The following is a 24,037-nucleotide window of genomic DNA, read 5'->3' as shown; positions in this document are numbered from 1 at the left end:
AAAGATACGCGCTGGACTGCATGATAGCCCACCAACATTTTTAGCCTCACACACAGTGAGGACCCATTCATGCAGGTTAGCAGTGTTCGGTGTGCTCTGACAAATGGCTTCACAGGGTTTTCATCTCTCTGAATAATGGCTGTGATAAATGTTATATTAGTAAAAAAATCCCATCTGTTTGGTTAAATAATGAGGAAAATTGCAGCTTCCAGGTTTCAGTCAATATTTGATCAAGTCATAGGGGCCGAAAAGGAGTTTTTAATCTGACATCTCCAGGTTCTTGAGCCCCAATTTGAATCAGGAAGTAAAGAAAGGTGAGCTGTCAGGATCAGGACATTCCTGGTGACCGCTCATGTGTAACCGCCCGGCATCAATGCTGTTTAACACCAATAAATTCATGCAAAGTTGGAGGGTGATAGACCGAGAACGAGTGGAGAGAGCAGAGCAGCGCATGTGTGTGAGCCTGTTCTACTCGTGATGGGCCTCCCACAAGTGGATGACAGCTATCAACCACTGAGCCCCCACCATCATCAGAGGGATTTGCCCCCCCCCCCCGACTTTTTACCACTGCAGTCTTTTCAGTTCATCCTGGAGCCCCAGTGGACGTTGGAGGCAAGAACTCAAACATTAAACTGTATCTCAGGCTTATTAGAACATGATCCTTAAAAGTACGTTGAAGGGTAATCTCACATTTACACACAGACTGAGAGGGACAACCCGTTTGCTGTTTGCTGTTTCAGCATTTCTGCTCAGTAACGTACTGACTCCAATGAAAATGATGAGGCCTGGACAGAATGTTCTCATTAGGGTTAGAGCACAGTTACAGCTCCAGCAGCAAGGTTGAACTAAAGCATTTGGGATGTATTCACACACACATATACTCTCAACTGTGTGTACACATGCGTATGTGTCTTAATAATTGTGTGTGTACATGTGTGTGTGTGTGTGTGTTTGTATTGTGCAAGAACATGGCTGAATGTTTGAGTCCAGAGGCAAGTTGACATTATTCATTCTCTTTAATAAATCACACATTTAGACATCCCTGACACTTCTTGACCTGAAATAGAAACCACACAAGAAGTACAGTGACTCAACGAGTGTGTGTGTGTGTGTGTTATAAACGAACACACACACTTGAAAGGGGTGTACTATATGATCAAAGGAGAAATGAAGCACTGTGTGTGTGTGTGTGTGTTTACTTTAAAACACAACAAACGACAAAAAGAAAGAGCAGCTCAGATGAGATGAGATGATGAAGGCTGAGATTAAAGAGAGTGGAGATGCGTCCATTGAAGGAGAGGAGTGCTTTGACACGTGTGTGCGCGTGCACACACACACACACACACACACACACACACACACACACTGCATGTCAAAGTCAGAGAGTGAAAGAGCAGAGAAACATAAAACCAGCACAGGGTGGTCACACATCTAGGAGCCTCCAACATGCAGATCAAGTGTCCTATGATAAATGTATTCTTGTAATTAGAGGCAGGCTTTAAAACACAATAGAAGTCAGTTCAAGTCACACAAGCAGCTGACCCACCTGGTACTGTTTCCCTGCTGCCAGACAGGGGTCAGAAACACACTGAGGACAACACCGGCCCGGCTGGATGACCAGGTTCTCCTGCTGAAGTACAGAAAACGCTCCATCAGGCTTCACTGCTGATGAGCTCAGTGAGCGCTTCTTTATGGTAACAAAGTTCACTCCACACTTAGAAACAATCTTGACACAGTTGTTTGGCCTAGCGTAACTTAGCTTACTTAGCTTAGCACAGTGACTAGAAACTGGAAGCTACTTCACATGCACGTGACATCTTGTTCTCTGTGGTTGAAAGGAAAAAAAAAAAGTCGCAGGATCTCCAGACGACAACCCCACGCACTAGAGAGCGGTGGGCAATGATAGAGTCCCACGGCTCCTCATCTGCACATCTGGAGTCTGCGATTTGGTTCACCATGAAGGCAATATCACTTCTAGGTTCATCACTTTTAAGGTCTCTCCAGAAAGAAGTTGTAATTCCAATTAGCTACAAGCCCAAATAAAGATAACTTCCCTCTGGAGACCCTTTCATGGTCGTTTAAAGAAATTTGAAGGGATTCTGAATGTATTTTCTCGACTGTTTAACACGATTGTCGAAGGTTGCCGTATGTTTTTAAGTTAATTTCGAGGTCGGTAAATGTGCTTGTGTTTTGTCTAGTTGAGCTCCCAGGGCCACGGTAGCATATCCTACACTGGCATATACAAAAATACTACTTTTCTACTGTGGTTTCTTTTCTGGTCAGTCACATTTATGTGGGCACAACTCAAAAGATGAGTCTTTCATTTTTGAAATATGGCTCTCAGCACTCAGTCAGGCCACCTGTAAGGGAAGAACAGATAACAAGCTCATCCTTCGGCTTTTATTTCTGCATAAATCGTTTGATGAAGGTGAAACTGAACAAATCAAACAGAGCCCGCAGACACACTCAATCCCTGTAACTGCCAGTGTGAATTTAGAGGATGAAAACACTTTCAAACTCACTGGTTTGCAGGCCACATGTGGACACTCGGTCACTGAGCACTGGACGTCTCCGTTGCTGCACGCACACCTGGAACAGAGGCTTGGACGCCACTCCTCGCCGTCCCTGTACTCCACCCCCTGCCAGGAGCATGACTCTGGAGGCAGCACAAACACACACCAGGTGTAAAGAGAGAGCGGGTGTCAGGAAAGGAGCTGACACTGATACACCATCAGGGCACCGAGTAGCTGCGATCCAGTGGGAGGCATCGCAGCAGCTGGGAGACATCATCAGAGTCCAGATGAAGCTCTCAGCTCTGCTCCAGCTGCTCCTTGCACTCCAGAATTGATCATTGCATGATTTTGTCACCACGCGCTCATAAATTGGCAGATGGTTTGTTCTTGTGACGAGGTGTCACAACTTTTTTTGAAACGAAATGAACGGGTCAACTGCATTCGAGACGCTACATGATGAACTCAGAGACCTCCAGCTCCTCACCTCCATCATGGCCACACTTGGGGCAACACTCTCCGGCTGGAGTGAACAGGCTGTGGTGGTCAGGACAGCTGAGAGGCGGGCAGGGCAGCACTGTGCACGACACACTCCCTCTGGAGCACACACACACTGAGCAGGGCGATGGACTCCACTGGCTGTCATGCTGAGCGAAGCAGAGGACACATTTAGATGTTAGTCAGTGTCAACCTGAGTGACGGAGCAGAGAGCAGAGTCTCGGCAGATGTGGACAGATGTGCTGGTAACAGATCAGGGACGAGTGATGATGACGGTGTGAATGTCAGTCACCTTGACAGTCAGTCCAGTGAAAGACAGATTCTATGATTCTAATAGTTGGTTGTGCTGCAGTCATACAGAAAACTCTTCCAGCCAAGGTACTAGAAACAGAAGCTGTGCTGCTCTGTCCCCCTCAGTGAGATACGAGCATGTTGGCTGCAGTCAAACTGCTCAGGAATAAAGCAGTCCAGCATGTTCATCCCTGCATGAAATACACCATTAATAACATCCATTTAGCTACATTTAGGAAAAATGCTCACAACGGCCCTCATTCAGGAACTGTTCTCACGCAAGCAGTCGTTGCTGCGCATGAGGGGGCTCTTAAAACCCTCAGTTTCGTCTTGCAGACAGGAGGCAAAACTTGATGTCTGTTCGCAGGACTGAGGGTAGAGATGTATGACATCAGCAAGTAATCCTTATCAGCAAGTGTTTTACTCCAGCGCTGTGGCGAAGAAAGCCAAGAATTTGAGTAAAAGGCATTGTATCCGCCTGCAAGTGTTTATGTCCCAGGAATGCAACATCTTTGTTACAAACTGAAAGAATTTCCCCACAAAAGCCCACTGGAACTCAAGGATGAACTGAAAAGACTTTGAGGGTCAAAGGTCAGTGTCACCTCACATAAACATGACATCTCTGGAACTTGGAATCTGAGGATATTTCTGTCCACTGTTGCTTTTTCAAATTCACAGTGTTTATGTGTTTATCCTATAAACTAAGTTAGGGTGTTTCATCGAGGCGAATAGAGCACAAGAAGAATTACACAGCAGCCAGAAGTCAAGCTAGGACTTCTTTACCAAACAGGAAACTGATTTATGTTACCATTCTGAGTGTTGACTTTAATTCCATGTTGTAAATAAGTGTTGACACTTGAACATATTATCCTTTGCATTCGTGTGTTTCGGGTGTCTGATAATGCTCCTAATCCAAAATGTCAATTAACCTCTGAATGCAGCCTCATGGTTAAATGTCATGATCCAAATGCTGACTGATTGTGGTGTTAATCCCTGCATCGTGCATATTACTGTTTGTCAGGATAGATGGTTGGATGTATGATCAGGAGAAGGAAAATGGAAGGAAGAAGAAGAAGAAGAAGAAGCCTTGACATCCTCCTCCTCCGTCACTCTCACTTACTCCATAAGTGAGGCCTTCGTGCTGGCAGCTCTGAGATGAGGAGACACACTCTGGACAGCACTTATTGGCAGGAATCCTCAGACGCTCGCCCTTAAAAAAAGAAAGACACTCAAGTATAAATAGACTCAGATGACAACCAAAAAACACAGGTGTAGCCACGAAACCTGTCAATTAGTGTCTGCCCAGCATGGAAATCAGACAACCAAGTCAAAAACTCCCCGGTGACAGATAATGAGGACTACCAGGTGTGCACTGAATGCCAAGATACATCCAAACACACCGCGCCGCCCTCAGCAACATGGTCTACCTGCCCTAATTGAGCCGGAAAGGTGACGGGGAAGCTGAGGACCAGACACAGACCTGGGGAGTAACTCAGGTGTTGCTTTCTTCAGAAACAAATGATGGCAAACGCAACAGAGGAAAAACAATTAATGTGAGGTGAAAGAAAGTCATAATGCCGTGACGAAAAAAATATACAAATAAAGTCACCTTTCTGGGTCCTATTTATTACTTATTATCAATATTTTTATAATAAGGCTCAATTTTTTTCTTTGCCTTTTAGCCATTTGTGTTAATTCATTCTCTTCTTGTTGTTTTTCTAGAATTTGTTTGATTTGTGTTATTCAGCATCACACAATGGCTTCCTGTTGTCTGTGGGTTCTTCAGATATCAGCCTGTGTCTGAGCGCAACAAAGAGAGGACAAATATTATATAAATATATGAAGGTACTGCTTTGAAATCCAGAGGTGGATTTAAAGGATGATTGCGAGGAGAGGAAAGAGGAGTGAGGTGGAAGTTAAGCTGGTAGATGATGGTATTCAACAAAGAGCCCGACAGACAGAGACGTGATAAAAACCCTTGTACATTTTTATATCAGCCAAGGTGTGATGCACTTTAAGAGCTTCATAAATGGAAGGAGCATGATGACTAGATTTTAATTAAGACTGGACGGCCAGCCATAAGAGCAGAATTCATTAGACATTGATTGTTGCTTTTGCTCGGGGCTGTGATTGGATCTGACGCCATCACCGCAGGCTTGACGTTTAAATCACATTTAAGAAGACACACGGGGAAGAACTGCCGGATTGATGGAGGGAAAAGGAGCTTTGAGGACACGTCCTGGGAATTCAAATGAGGCTAAAAGAATTCTTTAAAAAAAAAAAAAAGGTACGCTGGAAGGAACAGTATGTGAGCAGTTGTCAGTGTCGCAAATTAAATAACGAACTGTCAGTTCTGAGAAGCTCCTTGTCTGAGCGACTCGCACTGACGAGTCATTACACAAGTCTCTTGAAAGAGGGTCTGTACTTCAGGGCGAAATGCAGAGAGGAGGATTACATCACATCGTTTCATTTTAATCACTTACTGAGACAATACAGAGCTAAAATCTGTTTTTCTGATGATTTACTAATTAACATCATATGTATATATGAGAAGAGCTCCCATTGATTAGAAGTCTCTTTGACGTTAACACCACTTAACCAATTAAATAAACTCCCGTACCACCCAATTCCCTAAAAACAAGGATAGGTCCTCTTCAGAAGTATATTAAATATAAAACTTAATCAAGATAGTTTAGCAAAAACATAGTTAACACTGTCTGTGCATCAACTGACAAGGCTGCTACATTAAAGACACAAAGCAGACAGAGATAGTAAGAAGTAGTTATATTTCCTCTTTCCTACGGCCTGCGGTTCTGACTACAGAAAATAGACCACATAAACCGTTAGCCTGTGTTATCACTCGTTAGCTCAGTCATCGTTCGTTAGCTTATGAAATCCCTGTTAGCTTACGTTATTTCCTGCAAGCTTATGTTATTACTCAGTTAATGTTATGACTCATTCGTGTATATTATCACTCATTAGTTTATGTTATCTCTTGCTAGTTTATGTTATCACTGGTAAGCTTATGTTATCACTCAGCTTATGTTATCACTCAGCTTATGTTATCACTCAGCTTGTGTTATCACTCAGCTTATGATATCACTCGTTAGCTTATGTTATCAGTTGTTAGCTTATGTTATCAGTTGTTAGTCCATGTTATTACTCAGTTAATGTTAGCACTCATTAGCTTATATTATCACTTGTTAGCTTATGTTATCTCTTGCTAGTTTATGTTATCACTGGTAAGCTTATGTTATCACTCAGTTTATCACTCACTAGCTTATGTTATCCTCGTTAGCTTATCAGTTGTTAGTCCATGTTATTACTCAGTTAATGTTATCACTCATTAGCCGATATTATCACTTGTTAGCTTATGTTGTCATTCATTAGCCTGTGCTACTGCCTGGTGAATGTATTGGAAATGTATCAGATCACTTTAAACTGTTTAAAGTGGTAAAAAGGTGCCCCTCTGGCCTCTAGAGGAGCAATATTATACATTTGACATACAAGGAAGTACCCTTTCAGGAAGCATTCTTCCAAAGTTTAGCCACAAGTTCAGAAATATTTTTTTCATACCTCCACTTTTGAGTGAATTAAAAAATGGCAGAAAAACACAGAGAAAACCTGAGGAAAAACTAGCTGAAAATGACCCCTAAAATGATTACTTCTTATTTCAGCATCTGTAACAGATAAAAACATAAACAGAATTTAAAAAAAAAAAAGCTTTGCTCTTCAATGTACAATTATTCACCTTTGCCTTATTATTCGTTAAATGTCTCTGTTCAGTCAAGAAAACAACTGCTGGACGTCGCATCAGATCTTAAATGTGTGTCAGCTGCAACCGCAATGGTCAGCATCTGACAAAGTCACCTTCGACGAACAGGTGAACCATCACCGCTGGGTTTCACGACCTGAAAGACAAGCAAGCGTGTCTCACCCTCTGGAAGTCGCACTGGGGGCTGGGGCAGTGGCGGGGCCGGCAGATGGCCACGTTGCTGTAGCAGGTACACTCCTGACACGCCTGTGGGCTCCATGATGTGTTGTTCTGTGCAGGCAAACAAGAAAACACGCAGGAAACATTCAGATATCGCCCACTTATTATCATATCCAACACACCTTGTGCCATCTTGATGCTGGTAACTGAAGCTACGTTCCATTTGAAGAACTAAAAGAATATTAACCCTTGAATTTTGGGCTCTTTTGGTAATTTTTTTAATGCTTTTTATTTTGGTTTATGTACCACATTTAAAATAAATACATTTCCTCTTTAAAAAAATGTTTTCTTCCACTGTTGGTACAAACTGGATCCTCTTGGCAAATAGATTTGTCTACTTTGTAGTTTAAGTATCTTATTCTACGTAATATAATATATACTAAATAGTAATAATAATAATAATAATAATCACCTAGCAAGTATCTGCTCAGTAAGATAATAGAGACTGAGTTACAACATCTCGGCAATTTTGCAGACTCCACTGGCAAATGATTCTTATCACTGCAAGTGAAAATGCATGATCGTGTACTTCTGCTAATGTCATAATATAAAAAACAAGTTTTGTTTAGTTTATTTTTCTAATATCTAGTAAATAGTTCTCATTTCACTCAATTCAGGATTAATCAAAAGAGGCAAGAAAAAAAAACTATCCTTGCAGGTTTTGCTCGTCATAATTAATGAACGTACCAAGTCAGGAAACAAATTTAAAACAAATAATTGTATTTGAAAGTGTCAAACTCGAGTGAACTTCGGGTGGAGCGAGGCCGCGTCGCTCTGGATTAAAGTCTGGAGCGAGACGATGAGATGAGGAAGGCAGAAAAGCTGACTTCCCCCTTTAGCATCACGCCTGCTATTTGTCAATAGCTCCTCACTGAGCTGACAATGTAATATTGCTAGCTTAAAGCCAAAGCTAAATCCATATTCCAGTGTGTGCATACGTATATCATCTTACAATCCATAAATGTGATTTAGCCCCAGGATTAATAATCCCCTCATGACGGCAATATCCACGGCCGGCTACGCTTGTGGAGCGCCGCGGCTGGATCCGTCATCTGGTTGTTTATACGGAGGCTAAAACTGGCCATCTTTGGTGTGGAAGAAGCAAGTGAAGCCCAGATTTCAGCTGGTAGCAATGGTTTCTGACAGCTGAGACGAAAAATATCAGCCTACTGAAAAATCAAACTGAAGAATCATAACGTAACGGATGACGTCATTTTCACTTCATGTTAATGGTTTTGAACTGGTATCGGGAAAAAAAAAAGTTCAGGAACTAGTCGAGATCCCTGGAACATTTTGGAATGATACCCTGTCCTAGTCTTAAGAATCCTTTCACATAATCTTCCTTAACTGTTCACTGAGATAAAACATTTCAATTTAAACATTCTGAAGATGTTTTGGGGAAAATCTCAAGTGTTCATGAGCAATGTTTTTGAGGGCAGAATGGTTCAGCCCGTCAGCGTCGATGCCTCTAAAGCATCAGTTCCATCGGAACTGGAGAGTTTCTATGTTCTCCATGGAAGAGATGCTTTCACTTTTCCACTGCTGAATATTTCCTCCCTTTTCCAGGACTTCCAAGACGGTTCTGTTACTATCGAGCGAGAGACATCGATAGCCCATCAGCAGTCCAAGCCAGGGACACTGGAATGAATGTGGCAGTTCAGCTGCAACGATTTAAGCCAAGCAAGAAAAGAAGAAGTCTGATTTCGGTGAACACACATCTTCAAAATGCTCTTATATCAGAGCAAAAACTGCTCTTATGTTTGTAAGTTTGTGTTAATTCACTGTTCTCGTGCTTTCCCCCGCTCCGTTTGATGTCATCAACTCACACAAGAACGCTAGAATGAGACGTTCCTGTAATTCTGCACGTCGGTGCTTTGATGGATGGAGCCTTTAAGGTGCAGCCATGATAACGGCACTTACTTCCATCCCACCTTGGCTTGTTTATCGTGGCGCTTCAGATCTACATAAAAGGCGCTTAGAAGCAGAAAATTAGATCCAAGCGCAATTTGAGCATCCAGTTCTAGACGCTGAAGCACTTAGAGCAGCTGGTTTGGTTCAATCAGGCAACAGACAGTGGGAGAAGCCCCACTGAGCACAGGTTCTGAGTCAATTAGCTGCCGGTGCAGCGGAAGGATGAAACTCACACGTTTACACTATGGTACAGGACGACGAAGCAGTGTGATGGATGAGGACAGCGGGAAGCAGCCGTGAACTTTGTCAAAACATGAAATAATTATAGGTAATGACAAACACCTAGTAATTAATGAGTATTCCCAACAAGCTAAATCACCTTTAATTTCTCTGACAACCCAGAGCTGCTCGTCTTTGTAACGGAGTTAAAGAACGTCAGAAAGTCAAGCGTGGAGGCAGACGCGGGGGAAGCTATAGGTCAAGTTGAAAGACGCCGAGAGGGATTAGAGAAGCAGAATGTAATTAGGGAAATCCTCCAGCTGAGGGAACGCTGGAGAGAACCTGTGCGTTCATGTATTCCCCGTCGAGCCGCTCCAGCTATTTCTGTTTATGTGTACATGACTTTAATTGTGAGTTGGTAGGTGTATGTCGACGCACAGCTGTGGCCAGATGTGTAATGAGGTTTAGGGAAGGGAAAACATGTCACGGGCAATCTCAGCGCCGGGAGGAGAGGGAGGAGCATCCTTCGGGAATACGGGCCTGGCTGAGAGCTGGCGTTCCTACGTCGGTTTCCCTCTCCTCGCTAAGATATTTTGATGCAGCCATGTTTTAGTTGAGGTTGGAACTCATATTTGCACTTTGGGTGCCATGTGCTATGGGACATTCAGTAACACTGCCGACAGTGTTAGCTTTTAACAAATTATATTTGCAGAGGCCAAAGTCTGTGATGGATTTGTGGATGAATCGACCACTTTTAAGAGCTTAAGTTACTTTCATCATTTTCAATAAAATCAGAATGCCTCTGGCTTCTCTGAAAGAAACCCCGAAAACCAGAGCTGAAAACAATAAGTGTTCTGACACAGCTGGTCACACCAGCCGCTCGTGGCAGAAACCTCCTCGGCGGTGATTAGAATGCAAGGATACAGACTGACTCCAGGTAGAGAAGAAGAGAACAGTGGAGTCCCAGAGGGACCACACATCACACTGTTCCTCTGGGTTTGCATTAAACCTGCTCGGGCCCTGGCATCCTCTCAACTTTGCGTAGAAAAGCATCTCCTTCAGGGTGGATAGGCGGATCGAACACCCCGACCACCAGCATCGCAGCCTTCATTGCCACCAGTCCGACTGCAGCTCAGTGACACTCCCCAGTGCTGATAATTAATTCTTTATCAGATGGCTTTAGAACAGTCGCCCTCCAACAGACAAGAGGTTCAAAGGAACCTTATAAATGGAACATTCCCCTGATTGGACCAGAACAGTTGAACTCCAGGCTACACAGAAACAATCTCCTTTGGAGAAGAAGAAGACTCCAGTCAAAGTAGGAAGATTGGTTTTAGGAAATCGTTTTAAAAAGTACATCAACATGAAAGTTATTGAAGGAGAGAGGAAAGAACAAAAACTTTAACTCTTTTGAGTTTTTGCATTAGGAGGTCTGCACATGACTTTTGTATTAAGATGGAAGATTAACTTTAAGAAAAACCCTAATATTGAATTCATAAAATCAGTCGCAGATGTGTTTGTAAAGGCTACTGTTGCCTTTATTTGATACAGATCTTTTCAAAAACAACGTCCTCAAATATCATAAATCATATCACAAGCACATAATCAGGGACAATAATCAGAATTACACATATTTTTTCCAAAATCCTGCAGCCTTAGAACATGTATGTCCAAAAAGGTAACTGTCAGGTGCTTGAACACAAGTGAGCACACGCCAGTTTCCCACACTGAGGGCTGCCAGTGCCAGTGAAGAGCTGGAACCATTATGGTTGGAGTAAATGAAGCCAGTGCATCAGGAGTCAGGCGTGTGTGTGTGTGTGTGTGTGTGTGTGTGTGTGTGTGTGTGTGTGTGTGTGTGTGTGTGTGTGAGAGACTTCTGTGCTTTTACTGTGTGTATCGACGCGAAACACATCAATCATCACAGAGAGGAAGACAATTATCATGTCATTTCTTTCCTTAAAGGAACTGCATCCGTCAAATTTACAGTACCGAGTAATAAGAAGGTCATTCTTAGCCTTGTAACCTTGATATGGAGTGTGTGCGTGTGTGTGCGTGACGTTCGGCTTATGTGTCAGATGATATAACTTCCGCATGTATATTTGTTGTTTGTAAACCAAGAAGATCATGTGGATCCCTTAAATAGAGGTCACCAGGGTTAATAATAAGTCTGCGTGCACGCAAGGATCATCTCAGAAATGTTGCCACTTAAGGCTACCACTCATGTCAGTTACGCTCTTGCAATGAAGAGCCGTGTAAAATTAGCGCAGCAGCTAACAGGAGGCGAGCTTTTGACTCGGCCACAGTTCAGAGAGCGAGTCCATTTCAGGCCAGGTCTCCAGGGCACCACGGAGGGTTGCACTCAATTCCGAATCCTCGTTAAGTTTCCCTCCTGAATAGACACGAACAGAATGGGATTGACCCCGAGTTCACTGTAAACACAGACCTCTAAAGTGGCTGGGGCCAAAAAAAACGATCCCACAATCCCACTATTACCGGACGCCACCCCCACCCCCCTCTGTGACAGATGTACGGTGGACAGCAGCATGAGTGGTGGAGGCGATTCCTCCCCTCCCTCAGGTTGTCCTCTACAGGGACCCAAACCTGGGATTGGTTGATTAAATGTCTAAGGAGCTGAGGGCCCATTTCGCTCCCCCCAGAGAGATATCGGCCCAGGATCTGAAGTAGACCTGAAGCAGCTCAGCCACCCGGGTGCACATCTCGCCACTTTCAAGAAGAAAAAAAAAAATTCATAACTAGCGTCCTTCAAAGGGAGGAGCTCGGGTCAGGATGGGTCTCTGGCTCCTGGACAGGCGGCAAACCTGTCCATGGACAGCAACGTTTCAGTGCTGACACTAATAAGACAATCATCTGATTAAGACGCGTGCGTGTAAACAGAATGAACCTGAACAAACTCACAGTCGTAGAAATCCATACCAGAACTTTTGCGGCATGTTTGTGTCACGTGTCAATCAAACTGCTTTACGATGGTGGCCCAGCTTCCAGCCAGTGATGCTAACTCTCCTCTAGGCTCACGGCTCTACGTTACTAGCAAGGAAAACACTCAACAACATGACAAAAATGGTTCAAAGTCAAATTCCTGAGGGAAACTCTGATGTAGAACGTAGTGACATGTCTTTGTTCCTAAGACAGACTTTGCTCGGTCGCATGCAAACAGGAATATGATGGCACGTTCCAGGAAAAGATATTCCCTCATGAGAATATTGCCTTATTGGTGGGCTTATTGCCACTAGATGCCACACGGATCAGAGGAGAGATGGAGAAGGACAAAAGGGCGTCTTGAGAGCTCATAACTCTGCTAAGGTCAACTCAACTGAACACTGCGGGAGAAAAATGCAGGTTTTTTTCTAAGTTCAACAGATCTGCCTCTTTAATCTGTAATGGGTTCTCCCTTAGGCCACGCTACACCCGAGCAATGACTTCTGTACAACTCAGCCTGCATAATCCAGCTGACAGTCAGGCAAACCGCATGGAAAAGGCAAAGTTACAGTTACATCGGAGCCATTTTAAGGCCGTGAACAGATTTTATTTCATGGCGATGCACTATGTAATGAGCTTCGGGCAGTCCAATGAAAGGCGGGATTGGTTCTTTAAGCAGCAAATTCAATTAAAATCCAATTAAGAACAAAAGTCAAACATTAACAGTTTTGTGTCGCTCTCAGTTACCAGAGCTCTACTCTCCCTCTCAACGTGGACATAGTGAGACGCGGTGTGAAGACAGGCTGCGAGCCAGGCCAGCAGAAACCTAATTGTTCTAAAATTGGGCCAGGAGCTGATACAAACCAAAGCTATTACTGAGGCAAATTCAATCTAAGGACACGACGGCGTACAGAAGCCAAACAGACGCTTCACACGGCTGCAAAAACACCTTGAGCTTCTCCTCCAGGGAGGCCCGGTTCTGTCAGCACCGCTTTATATTCACAGCTGATCAACGTGACCAGACTGGAGCTCCGCGCTACGACTCGGGCAGGTTCCAGCCATGCAAGACCGCCTGTAAACCACTGAATCAATATTACCAGTAGACAAATTTCCCTTATGACGATAAATAGCTTTTTTTTTGGTTGTTTTTTTGGAGGCACTAAATTATTTCTCAGCTGAACAGTTGCTTCGTAATAACATTCAGCTTGTGGTGGATGTGTGCGTGTTAGCAGTTCTGGATGTGGCCGACTGGCACATTACACCTGAGAGTGCACCAGATGGAACACTTGGACCCATGTGGACCCAAAGCACAACACCGATTTCTGAATTTCTTGAAAGCTCCTTTTGGGTTTGGGTTTGGCAAAAGAACAAGTTTCAAATACTTTCTTTTCAAACTGAGGGTCAGGACCCCCACTTGGGCCGCAAAATATCGTCCAGGGGGTCACCAAATGGTTGTGTGGGAAAACAAAAATTCGCTACTGATGGCGCAATATTGGGATAAAATGTTTGAGTCCATGTCAGCGGTACAACGGTATCAACGGTAAAGGTGGACCAATCTGAAGTAAAAGTGAACTCAAAAAGGTTGAAGCTCACTATTTAAAGGTTCATCAATCAACCCGACAGCACCCCCCCCCCCACACACACACACACACACACACACCTTGAGAAAGCAATGACTGATAACTTCATCCCTCCTCTCTCTCACATTCCTCCTCCTCATTTGGGATCTTCGGTACAAGAGGAAGGAGTGTTAACTTGGACGCTTTTAGAGGGCAATGATGTCACTCCTCATTTGCAGAATAAAGCCCTGCTCCAATCAATTCAAATGTATGCTTTCACAGCCGTTTAATTGTTTTACCCCACAACTTTCCTCAATGACGGCCGACTGATTATATGCTAATTTCTTGTCAGGCAAGCTGTGAAAACAGTTTTAGTGCTGGCCAGCTGAAGGACACCTAAAACTGTCACCATCTCTGCCAAAAACCCTGATTAATTTAAGCCTTGGCAAATATTCAAAGCATCACAAAGAGAGGAGAGATGAATTTGGCTGTGATGAGATGTGAGTTTGTCCTGTGTGTTCTCCAGCTGAGGGATCTGAGGGCCACAGAATTGGAGTGGTTATGCTAATAGCCACACATATGTCTGGGGGATAGGCTGCATTTAAAAGTTGTGACTTGGCTCATTGATTCAACTTTCACCCTGCGCCTCCAGTCCAATTAGACGAGCGGGTGGGAAGACATGACAAATGACTGGCTGATTGCCGGCCTCCCAGCGCGCATAAATCCAGCTGTCTGCCCTCAGACTGCAATAGCTGCTGCTGCTGCTGCCACATCCGCCAAATATCAGCATCCAGCACGCTACGGGATCTGGATCATCAAACAGATGGCCCAAAGAGTCAAGGTCCTCACAGAAGAGAGATTAGCACCAAAGCCTCAGCGCCACGATGGAAAAGTTTTTGTGAGCAGAGCTGCAACATAAAAAGATGTTAGCACGGGTATATTTGAAGAGATGATTAATTCAGAAGCTATCTAACACGAGCATCTGCTTGATAGCAAAGACTCGCACCATTTTATATCACAGCAAGATGCCAACGGCACCAAACTCAAATCACCGCGGGCCGTTCTGCTGGGATTATTCCCGTCTGCAGCAACTGCTGTTGACCCATTTAGGACGGTCAAGAATAGAAATGCACACTCATAGCTCACTGGGTAAAGACACATTACTGGCATCAGTCTGACTCCGCAGTAACATCTCTGCTCATCAAAATCAGAAAGCTTTTCCAGGATAGACATCTATTCTCTCACCACCACCAGGAAACCAGGGAACTGAGCCGAGAGCCGAGCCCACAGGAGGAGGGATATCAGCTGAGTTCAGAAACTCTGAGGTTGTCGTGGTAACATGGTGGTGCAGCATAGTCCGTAAACACAGGGGAGGTTTCCCACTCACATGTGCAGTCCAGCTACAGTCACACTCAGATTCAGTCACTTAAATGGAATACTGTTGTCTTCCTATTCTACTTGAAGGGGGAAGAATGATGTCATTCCACAAAGTAAGTCCGCCTCAGTAGGGGGTCACCCTTGCCTTTGTGGAACCGTGACCTCCCCCCTTGGGCCACTGTAACGTTCTTTTAGGTGGGAGGTTCAGCAACTAGGAGGCGTTGGTGAGACCGAGTTGCAGCCATCACTTGATGAAAAGGTCAAATCTGTTTTTACTGCCATGCAGCCATACAAACAGAAGCAGCAGCTCAGTAATTCAGATTCAGTGAGTCAACACCATCAGCTGCGCTGAGAACATTAACTATCTCATTTGTGTGACTGGGGTTTATTGTAACAGTGACAAGATGGCTGTTGTCCTTCCACTCCCCCAATTTAATCTGCAGTTCCTGGGCAGGACCAGAATCGCAAGAATTACTGTATGGCATCCAATATTAGGATTAAAACTTCATTAAAATTTCCACATTAGAACATTTAAAAAAAGTGACGATGCAGGAACTTCAGAAAACATGAGAGAAACTTCGAGTGACAGAACAGAGAGTAAATCGCATTCTGCATTCCATCTCATTCATCCAGAGATGCTTGTTTCCTTTCATCAGACGCCTTCTGACTCATTTATTATCCAGGTTACAGGTTCTTCACGTCTGATTAAAGTAACAAACATTGATCTCATATTGATGCCTTGTTGCTTAATTTAGAAACTGTCCTCTTTGTTGGTGTGCTCCTCCGGCCAGCCTTCAGTGTCCACTCCATCAGCCCCTCCAGCTCAAACGCCAAACAGCTTAGCAAGCAACAGCTCTGAGAGAAGAACAACAGCTTTTAGGGCTAACAAAACAAAAGCTAAATAATTCACACGTGTGGCGCTTTGTGAGCGGGCCTTTGAAGTCCCTCATTCTTTGTTTTATTCTCTGAATATTCCACATGGAGGAAGATGCATTAAAGACGGCTCACACTGCTGGGACTCGACCCTCGCATGTGCACGAGTGTGGTCTTAATAATGCATCGACTCTCTGTGCAGGCTCCGTGGAAGTCAGGTTGGGTGATGCAGACAGCAGCCCCCTAACTACAGCCGAACCAGGGATTTGAGCCACAGTTCTCTGCCATGGGGGATGCAGTGACCATAAATCCTTGACGCATTCCAAGACCTCTGATTTTTGGAGGCAGAGCTGGATTGTTGCACAGCAACACAGACGCAGAGAAATACCCGCAGCTGGATAACGTTTCATCATGAAACTCCTCCTGTAACATCACGCCCACCACACACAGGGAAAGGGCAAAGGTCACAGGATGTCCTGTTGGCAGGATGACTAGCTGGCACTCAAGCGAATATCTATCAAGGATACTAAGTGTCATGTTGCAGATTCCCAGCCAATTTAGCTCCTCGCTGCTAAACTAGCAGCTTTCTAAGCCAAGAAATGTGTCAATTTAGCTTTGTGTGCCATCATTCTAGAACTCACTGACAAGTAACAACCTTTTTGTAAGAGCTCGTGACAGATTTGGAATTAAAGGCCCCATGACAGAGTGCTGCTTGGTTCTGTATTCATGTATCCGGTAGAAACAGGAAGTCCTGTTGCAGATACTGAGTGAGCTACTCATGTGCACAGCAGAGCATGTGTATCATAGGCTTAGACTGGCCAAGCTAGCTACTTCCCTTAGCTCTCTGCAAACGTCATCACTCAACTGATCAAACTGTAACAGTGAAATGTGTCATTTCGGCTGGTTTGTGTGACGCTCCAAACAACTCATCCACCATTTTGAAGCCGGTAAGCTCCTGCTGTGCCTGCCACGAGTAGTTAGCCCTCAGCTAACTTGACTGTAAATAACAGAGCGCGTCTCTTCAGAGTGTCCAAACGACCAAAATAGATCATGTTATGATAGAGTGAACCGACTCTTTTCACCTGGTTGGCTGACAATTAAACAATGTGTCCACTGCTCCACAAACATGTCTTTACAATGTAAATCTCTGGGGAAAAAATGGGGGGTGAATCCACGGACCGGTGGAGGATGAGCAGGGTCCAACACCTGAGGTTCTCACTGCAGGTGCCACCTGCAGGTTGTGCAGACAACAGACTCATGACCCCGGCAAGGGAGGCGGACATGCTGGCAAGGAGGTCATGAAACCCTGATAACCATCCGTGTTCTACCATGGAGGAATAACTTGAGTTCATGAGTGATTTCAAACACATCCGCCTGTTTTGGAGTGGGAAGTTTATGAATCTGTTACTTCTGTCATAATCTGTGGGTAAGGAGCCCCGCCGACACTCGCCCACATCCGCCGTCCATCACTCACAGCACCACACTTGACCATATTTGGTTTCAAAATGAAACAATTATGCAACTGTCCCTTTCTGACAAACTTCTTTCTCTCCAATAAGTCAGACAGCTGCTTACATCTCAGACTGTCAAAGCAGCAGAACGTTCAAACCAGGGTGTAAAAGTGCAGCAGGACTTTAGTAAGCCATCCAAAAAAAACCTTCCACCCACAGCAGCGACGCTGAGAAAAATGAGTTCAAGAGGTAGCAGATGAGACTCCAACTAAATCTAAAGCTCATAAAACATGAGCAGGAAGACGGCACATTATTCTTTATGGGTCTGAAACGAGCCGCGTGCGTGCGTGCGTGCACGCTCATTTTGTGTGTGTAGTTTGCTAACCTCAGCTTAACTGAGGAGCTGCAGGAAACAAACACAAACACACACTTTCCAACACGCATGGAGGATCAGTGCACTCACACAGAGATGAAAGTCTCTCCCTCTCTCTCTCTTTTACACGCCTTTGATTTTGTTCCCTTTATATCTTCATCTGTGGCCTCCTTTCTTTCCCACTTCCCGTTTTTGCTCCCTTTCTTCATTCTTCATTTCCATCTTTCGGGTTTCCTTCCCCTTTTCGCAGATTTCCTTCTTCCCTCCTTTATTCCTTGTTTCCTTCCTTGTTTCCGTCCTCTTCTTTCCCACAAGGTGAGATGATCATCCTAAATCTATCACATCATCGATATTTGTCTTTGTTGCCAAACTGTGATACTGAAGTATCTGTACTTCTACCTGAGTACTGAACATGTTCTTTTGCCTCCTCTTTCAGAGCCTGACCAGCTGATCCTGATGTGAGTACTCATATATGGTACTTCCACGGTCCATCCATCCATTGTCTTCCGCTTATTCCTGTTAAGGGTCGCGAGGGGGTGGAGCCTATCCCAGCGGCTACAGGCGAGAGGTGGGGTTCACCCTGGACAGGTCACCAGTCCATGGCAGGGCCAACACATAGAGACAGACAACCATTGGCTCTCCCAGCCACGCCTACGGTCAATTTAGAGTCTGGATTAACCTGGTCCCTCTTGATGTCTTTGGACTGTGGAGGAAGCTGGAGTACCAGAGAGAACCCAGCAGGAACAGGGAGAACATGGAGACTCACCCAGAAAGACCCCGTGCCCGAGCCGGAACTCGAACCCGGAACCTTCTTGCTGGGGGGCGACAGCACTGACCACTGCACCACCGTGCAGCCCTACTTCCACGGTTTCCAGTCTAAAAATGTGATTTCATTTTTTTCACACAACCCCCAGGTTGAGACACACTGGTCCATAGGAGGAGCCATCTTGGTAACGGGACGTCCCAGACGCTGCCATCACCTGTCTTGTACATAAACCAAGCAGCTGCCTGTCAAGCTGCTAGAGATGTGATGACATCCAAGGGATGGATTCCTTGTTATTATGAACATGACATCAGGGATTTCCGAGTGACATATTTACACACGAATCTTACCGTTACAATAACGGAGCAGCTGGTGCAAGGCGGCCTGATGTGAGCCGAGAGGGAGAGCAGTTACAGTTACAAAGAGAGGATGAAAGAGAGGGCAAGAACCTTCACAGGGAAGCTCTAAGAGGATTAACTACATATGCTCGGCATTAGCACATTACCATACATTTCACTTTTCAAACCACAAAAACAGCCTGCACCAGTGCGTACACGCCGGGTGTGTGAGGGCTCAAGCATTCCTCACACCGGCCTTCGTCTTCTCAGGAGGCCAGTGGTGGTGTGATTAGAAGTGGAGCATGGCTGCTGCTAAAGATGCTAAATGAGCTAAAGTGTGCATGTGGTACTGTGTGTGTGTGTGTGTGTGTGTGTGTGTGTGTGTGTGTGTGTGTGTGTGTGTGTGTGTAATCCAATCTCCCTCCTCTGTGCTCTATAATTGGGTTTTGTGCTCAGCGGCTCAGACCCAGGCTGAATCTTCCTTTTGGGGAGGTTTTGTCTTCTTTTAATTTTTTTTTTAGTCAGAGCACGTTGCTAAATCGTGCGCACGCACACACACGCACACACACCCACACTTATTAACACACACAAACTGTCCGGCCCTCCCTGCCACTGCTGACAAGATACTCCAAGAGTTTCTACACAGCAGGATGTGATGTTACGGGCTACAGGATAATCCAAATCCTAACCCAGAGCTCAACCTTGACCAAAATCTGAGCTCTTCGCCGCCGAATCTAACAGCTCCCGGCCGACAGGTGAGTTCTTGTCATCTCAACACATTTTTGGTTCCCACAACCTAACAACTATCATGATATTGGGTTGTGTGTACACTGCAGTATTCCTAGTTTGTAATTGTTTGAGTCTCCTCCAAAAGTCTAAATGCATATCAGAACAACTTAAGAAACTTTGTTATTTGGTATTTCTGCTTATTAGGTATTAATGTACCTCAAAAGATCTTTAATACACTTTTTATTGAGCTTAAGTCAGCGATCTGATCTCAAGGCCCACCTACTTCCTCCTGGATCTTTCGATGCGGCTGTTGTCGATTGACTAAATAATTAAAGGTGTTATTTGTATTTCTGAAAACAAGCTAGCAGCAGTCTGTTCAGTCTTGTAATACCACTTTGTACCTCAAGAGGCAACAGCGAGGTGGCGCCTCCATCCGCCGAGCCCATCCTTCTGACGGAGGACACTCATTTCTCCGTTTTGTAATTTAATTAAACATCACATGGAGCAAAGCAAACAACAAACAACTGTTTACAGTTGTTGTACTTCAGCATCCACTGCATCGGCCTGGTAGAGTACTGTGAGTGCAACTTCAGTGGTGACGTCACGTTCTCATCAGCGGCTGAGGTCCCATTCATCGACTCCAAGGACTCAGAGGTCCAACCAAGACGAAGAATTATTCAAGAAGACAAAAATCGAGCAAATGAAGCGGGATGATGGACTCTCTAAAAATAAATCTTTAAAGTGCAATGTAATTTTCCTCTGGTGCGTCTGAGAGTGGAGATGTTCTGACATCATTTTCACAATTTCTTTCCCTGATGGACATGAAACTTGTGTTTCTACCTTTGCAATACCGTATATTTATGATATAATAATTCATATTATTAGAAAGATTTGTCAAATCTCATAAAGAAAGCTGAGTAAACACTTTTAAATGTGTCAAAACCTGAAAAACTCCCCCCAAAATCCTTTTGAAGACGTCCCAGAGATCCGCCTGAAGAGCATCAGACAGGTACCGTCTTCTTAATATTTCACTTTCCATTTGCAAGCTGCTTTATCACATTTATAGATTCCATTCCGGCAGCTACACCTCTGCTCCTCTCGTGATCAAGTTTGCCCTCAGGGATCAATGAAGTTCATCTGATGCCATATCATCTTGTCTCATTTTGCTTCATCCAATCAAATTTAATTTGCTAAAGAGAGCAGGAGGATTCTCTGAGGCTGAGGAGGAAGAGAGGTTCCTCAGGTTCGAGGCAGGAAGCCTCCAGACGTCCCGGGAGACTCGAGCAGCAACGACTGAGAGAAAATCAGACGGCTGCTAAAAGCGAAACCACCATCCCAAAGCATGTATTCAAAGAAGCTTATCAATACCAAGTCATAAAATCGTCAGCAGAAAGTGGGCGGGGCCTGTGGAGCTCTTTATCCACCGCAATTGAATTATTTCAACATCATTTCAGCCTTAGGAATCTTATTATCCATGTTAAGTCTGAGATAACTTGGTTTCTAAGTACAGCCCTCATGGGTCTGTTTTTCTTTTGCTCATTTTCCTTGAGACTGGATTAATTCCTGCTGCTTGTGTCAGCACAACGCTTTGTCTTTGTTGTTTATTTTGGCATCGTTTGCGTGTGTAACGAAGCTAAACCAGTTATCTAAGCCTACAGTGGCGGTACAGTAGAAATCCCTCTCGCGCCTCTACCTGTCCCACATCAGCAGAGCAAACAAACCTCATTAGTATTCATTCAATAAAATCAGTCCTTGTGAGATATGTTTTTACAAACCAAGTCAAATCTTAATCTGAATCTCGTCTGACAGGATTAACATGATTTTCCAGTGTAAATCACTTTATGTAGGTTAAGTATAGCAACATTAGCAAGCAGGCAGTCAAATATGTGGCTCGGCGCTGGATACACAAGCGGCTACATCCTCCCGCTTGTTTTTGCAGTTAATTTAATGTACTGAAATCTAGCTGTCACCATAAAGATATGGAAGATGTATTAGTGTGTGATGATATAAAAGGCAGGGAGTTTTCTTCGCCCGCGGGCTGAGTAAAGGTGCATCGACATGTCTGCAGCCTCAATCCCAGACGCCAGACACCGCGCTCACACGCTCGCCAGCACCGAGAGCCACAAAGACTCAAGCCAGCTTTATCTACGTAGAGATGAATAACGAGCAGAGTTATCTCACGACACTTCATAAACAGAGCAGCTCGAGAACCACCCACCAACGAGACCCAACAATGACTTGAGAACCACGGCGCAGATGAAAAACTGCACGCAAGACCTGGACTCTTTGAGGGCGGCCACTGGCCTCGACCGGTTTGGGTCAAAGATAAGAAGAAAGAGATGGACGCTGATTAAAGACAGCCGTCACAGGTCAGCTATGGATTTTTGTGGTGTATTTTGGACAAGAGTCCAGCCAAAAGGTCCTGATCCACAGAAGGACCAGGATAGATCTATATAAGGAGGTGGAGGGACAGAAGGGCGGCTGCAGCTCAAGAGACGGCATGTTCAAGGCTACTGACTTAAGACAAGTGTTTCTGCAGAGTTGGATGTTGTCTGGCTGCTGATTGGACGGACGTGATGACAGGACGAGCTGCAGCGGGAGTCCGCTGCTGACACTGTGCTGGCTCACGTTAGAGCAGAGCTCATTTGAACACAAACCAACCTGAGCTAGAAGGGTGACACACGGCGTTTACAGTACAACGGACCTGTGCTGTCATGGAGGCGCTGGCTTTTCTTTTTCTTTGATGAGTTTTCATCAACGGAACTCAGGATCCCTGTGGCTTTTTGCATTTCAACAACACCACATCAGTGTCCGTCGGTGGGGTTGAGCTCTTCGCCATGCCCTGCTAGTCTTCAGGCACACTCGCTTGTTGACAGCAAAACTTCTGTTTATGCCTGCAAGCAACAATGTTCTCACATGGACAAATAATAAATAATGTTGGGAAAAGTAGAGTTGGCAGGTCAAAGGTCAGAGACCCTCTGGCTGCAGAGCCACAACAGGAGCTCTCACGACCGCATCTCGTTCTCTTGCCAGGAGGGATTCTGCTGAACTTCACCCTGGTTTGCATTTAAGTTTGTTTTTTTTGACCCCTGACTTCATTAGCCATTTTACCAGTTATGGTTTGCACAATTCAGGAACCAGACACTGACAGAACTGACCATCGAACTACTGCCACGTAAGAGGAGCAGCAAGATAATCATCAGATTGTACAACTGGCGGATAAAATCAGATAATCAACCATCACAGCACACAACAGTCTGATGGCAGCACAGCACTGCTAACCACGCGCGCTCTCACCATCAGAGTCAAACTGATGCTACTAGCTTGAGTGTAGCCAACAGACGCCTCAGTGGCCTGCAGATGACCTGGACTGAACACGACGTGTTTGTGTCTTCCGACAGTGTTGTTAGCATGAGCAGCTACGGCACTTTCAAGTGAGGAGGATAAATCTTTTCTTCAGTTAGATGTGACTGACACGAGGACTTCCTGTGTATCAAACCTTAAAGGGTCCCAGAGAGGCGAGCGTCAGCACCTGTCCAATCATCTCCAACTCTAAAGGTCAGCGCCTCCGATCAATAACCCTCAGAGAGCAATTTGCAGTCGTCACCTGTCAAGTGAACGCAGCATCCCGACCGCAGGGCAGATCTGCCCGCCAAGTGCCACGATATTACATGAAGACACGAGTGGAGAAAGCACAAGAGCTTGGAGGACCCTTTGGGGCACCTCCAGGTTCCAGCTCGAGTGTTTACTCTTCCTGACCTCACAACATATTGTTGGTTTTTACAGTAACAAAGCCCAACACTCTGAAGTTGTTCCCCAACAGTTTACTCTCCATTTTCGTTCTCATAATGAGCTGGTGAGAGCTGCTCCGGAGTTTCTGTTTTAAGGGGAAATTGAGAGGCAGCAGAAATCTATGTTTTTGTTCGAGTTAATGGAACCAAGTAAATGTAAAAAACTGTGATTGTTTTGTGCTGGCCGAGCCCGTCTGTAGTCGTCGGCCTGAGCAGTCGCCAGAGTTCTTGTCCTGGCTCATGTTTTCATCCTGGCAACTCAAATTACTGGGTAATAGTCGGCTACGCCATGTGATGGGCTGTTAAACACCTCATCGGTGAAATGGTGACTGTTCTCATCATTGTTCTTGATAAAATGATGAATCATGTCAATGAAAGTCATCTGACAAATGCTCATCGCAACTTCCCAGAGCCCAACATGAT

General features: G+C 44.8%; 1 protein-coding gene across 3 annotated transcripts in view; it reads right to left on the bottom strand.

The window, feature by feature from the left end:
* fras1 (Fraser extracellular matrix complex subunit 1) overlaps positions 1–24,037 on the bottom strand; it is a 191,661-nt gene that overhangs the window by 126,380 nt on the left and 41,244 nt on the right. For all 3 annotated transcript variants that reach the window (XM_086205777.1, XM_086205778.1, XM_086205779.1), the window contains exons 3-7: positions 7,237–7,344; positions 4,420–4,509; positions 2,998–3,157; positions 2,523–2,656; positions 1,547–1,630 (exon numbers count right to left, since the gene is read on the bottom strand). In XM_086205777.1, coding sequence (XP_086061903.1) covers positions 1,547–1,630; positions 2,523–2,656; positions 2,998–3,157; positions 4,420–4,509; positions 7,237–7,344 — 576 coding nt within the window. The remainder of the gene's footprint in view (positions 1–1,546; positions 1,631–2,522; positions 2,657–2,997; positions 3,158–4,419; positions 4,510–7,236; positions 7,345–24,037) is intronic.

Source organism: Aulostomus chinensis, chromosome 6 (assembly GCF_037954235.1).
Source record: "Aulostomus chinensis isolate RoL2024-O1b breed Wild chromosome 6, RoL_Achi_v1.0, whole genome shotgun sequence".
Classification (NCBI taxonomy): Eukaryota; Metazoa; Chordata; class Actinopteri; order Syngnathiformes; family Aulostomidae; genus Aulostomus; species Aulostomus chinensis.
The sequence above is the reverse complement of the archived record's forward strand: the minus strand, read 5'-3'. Positions and strand labels throughout refer to the sequence as shown.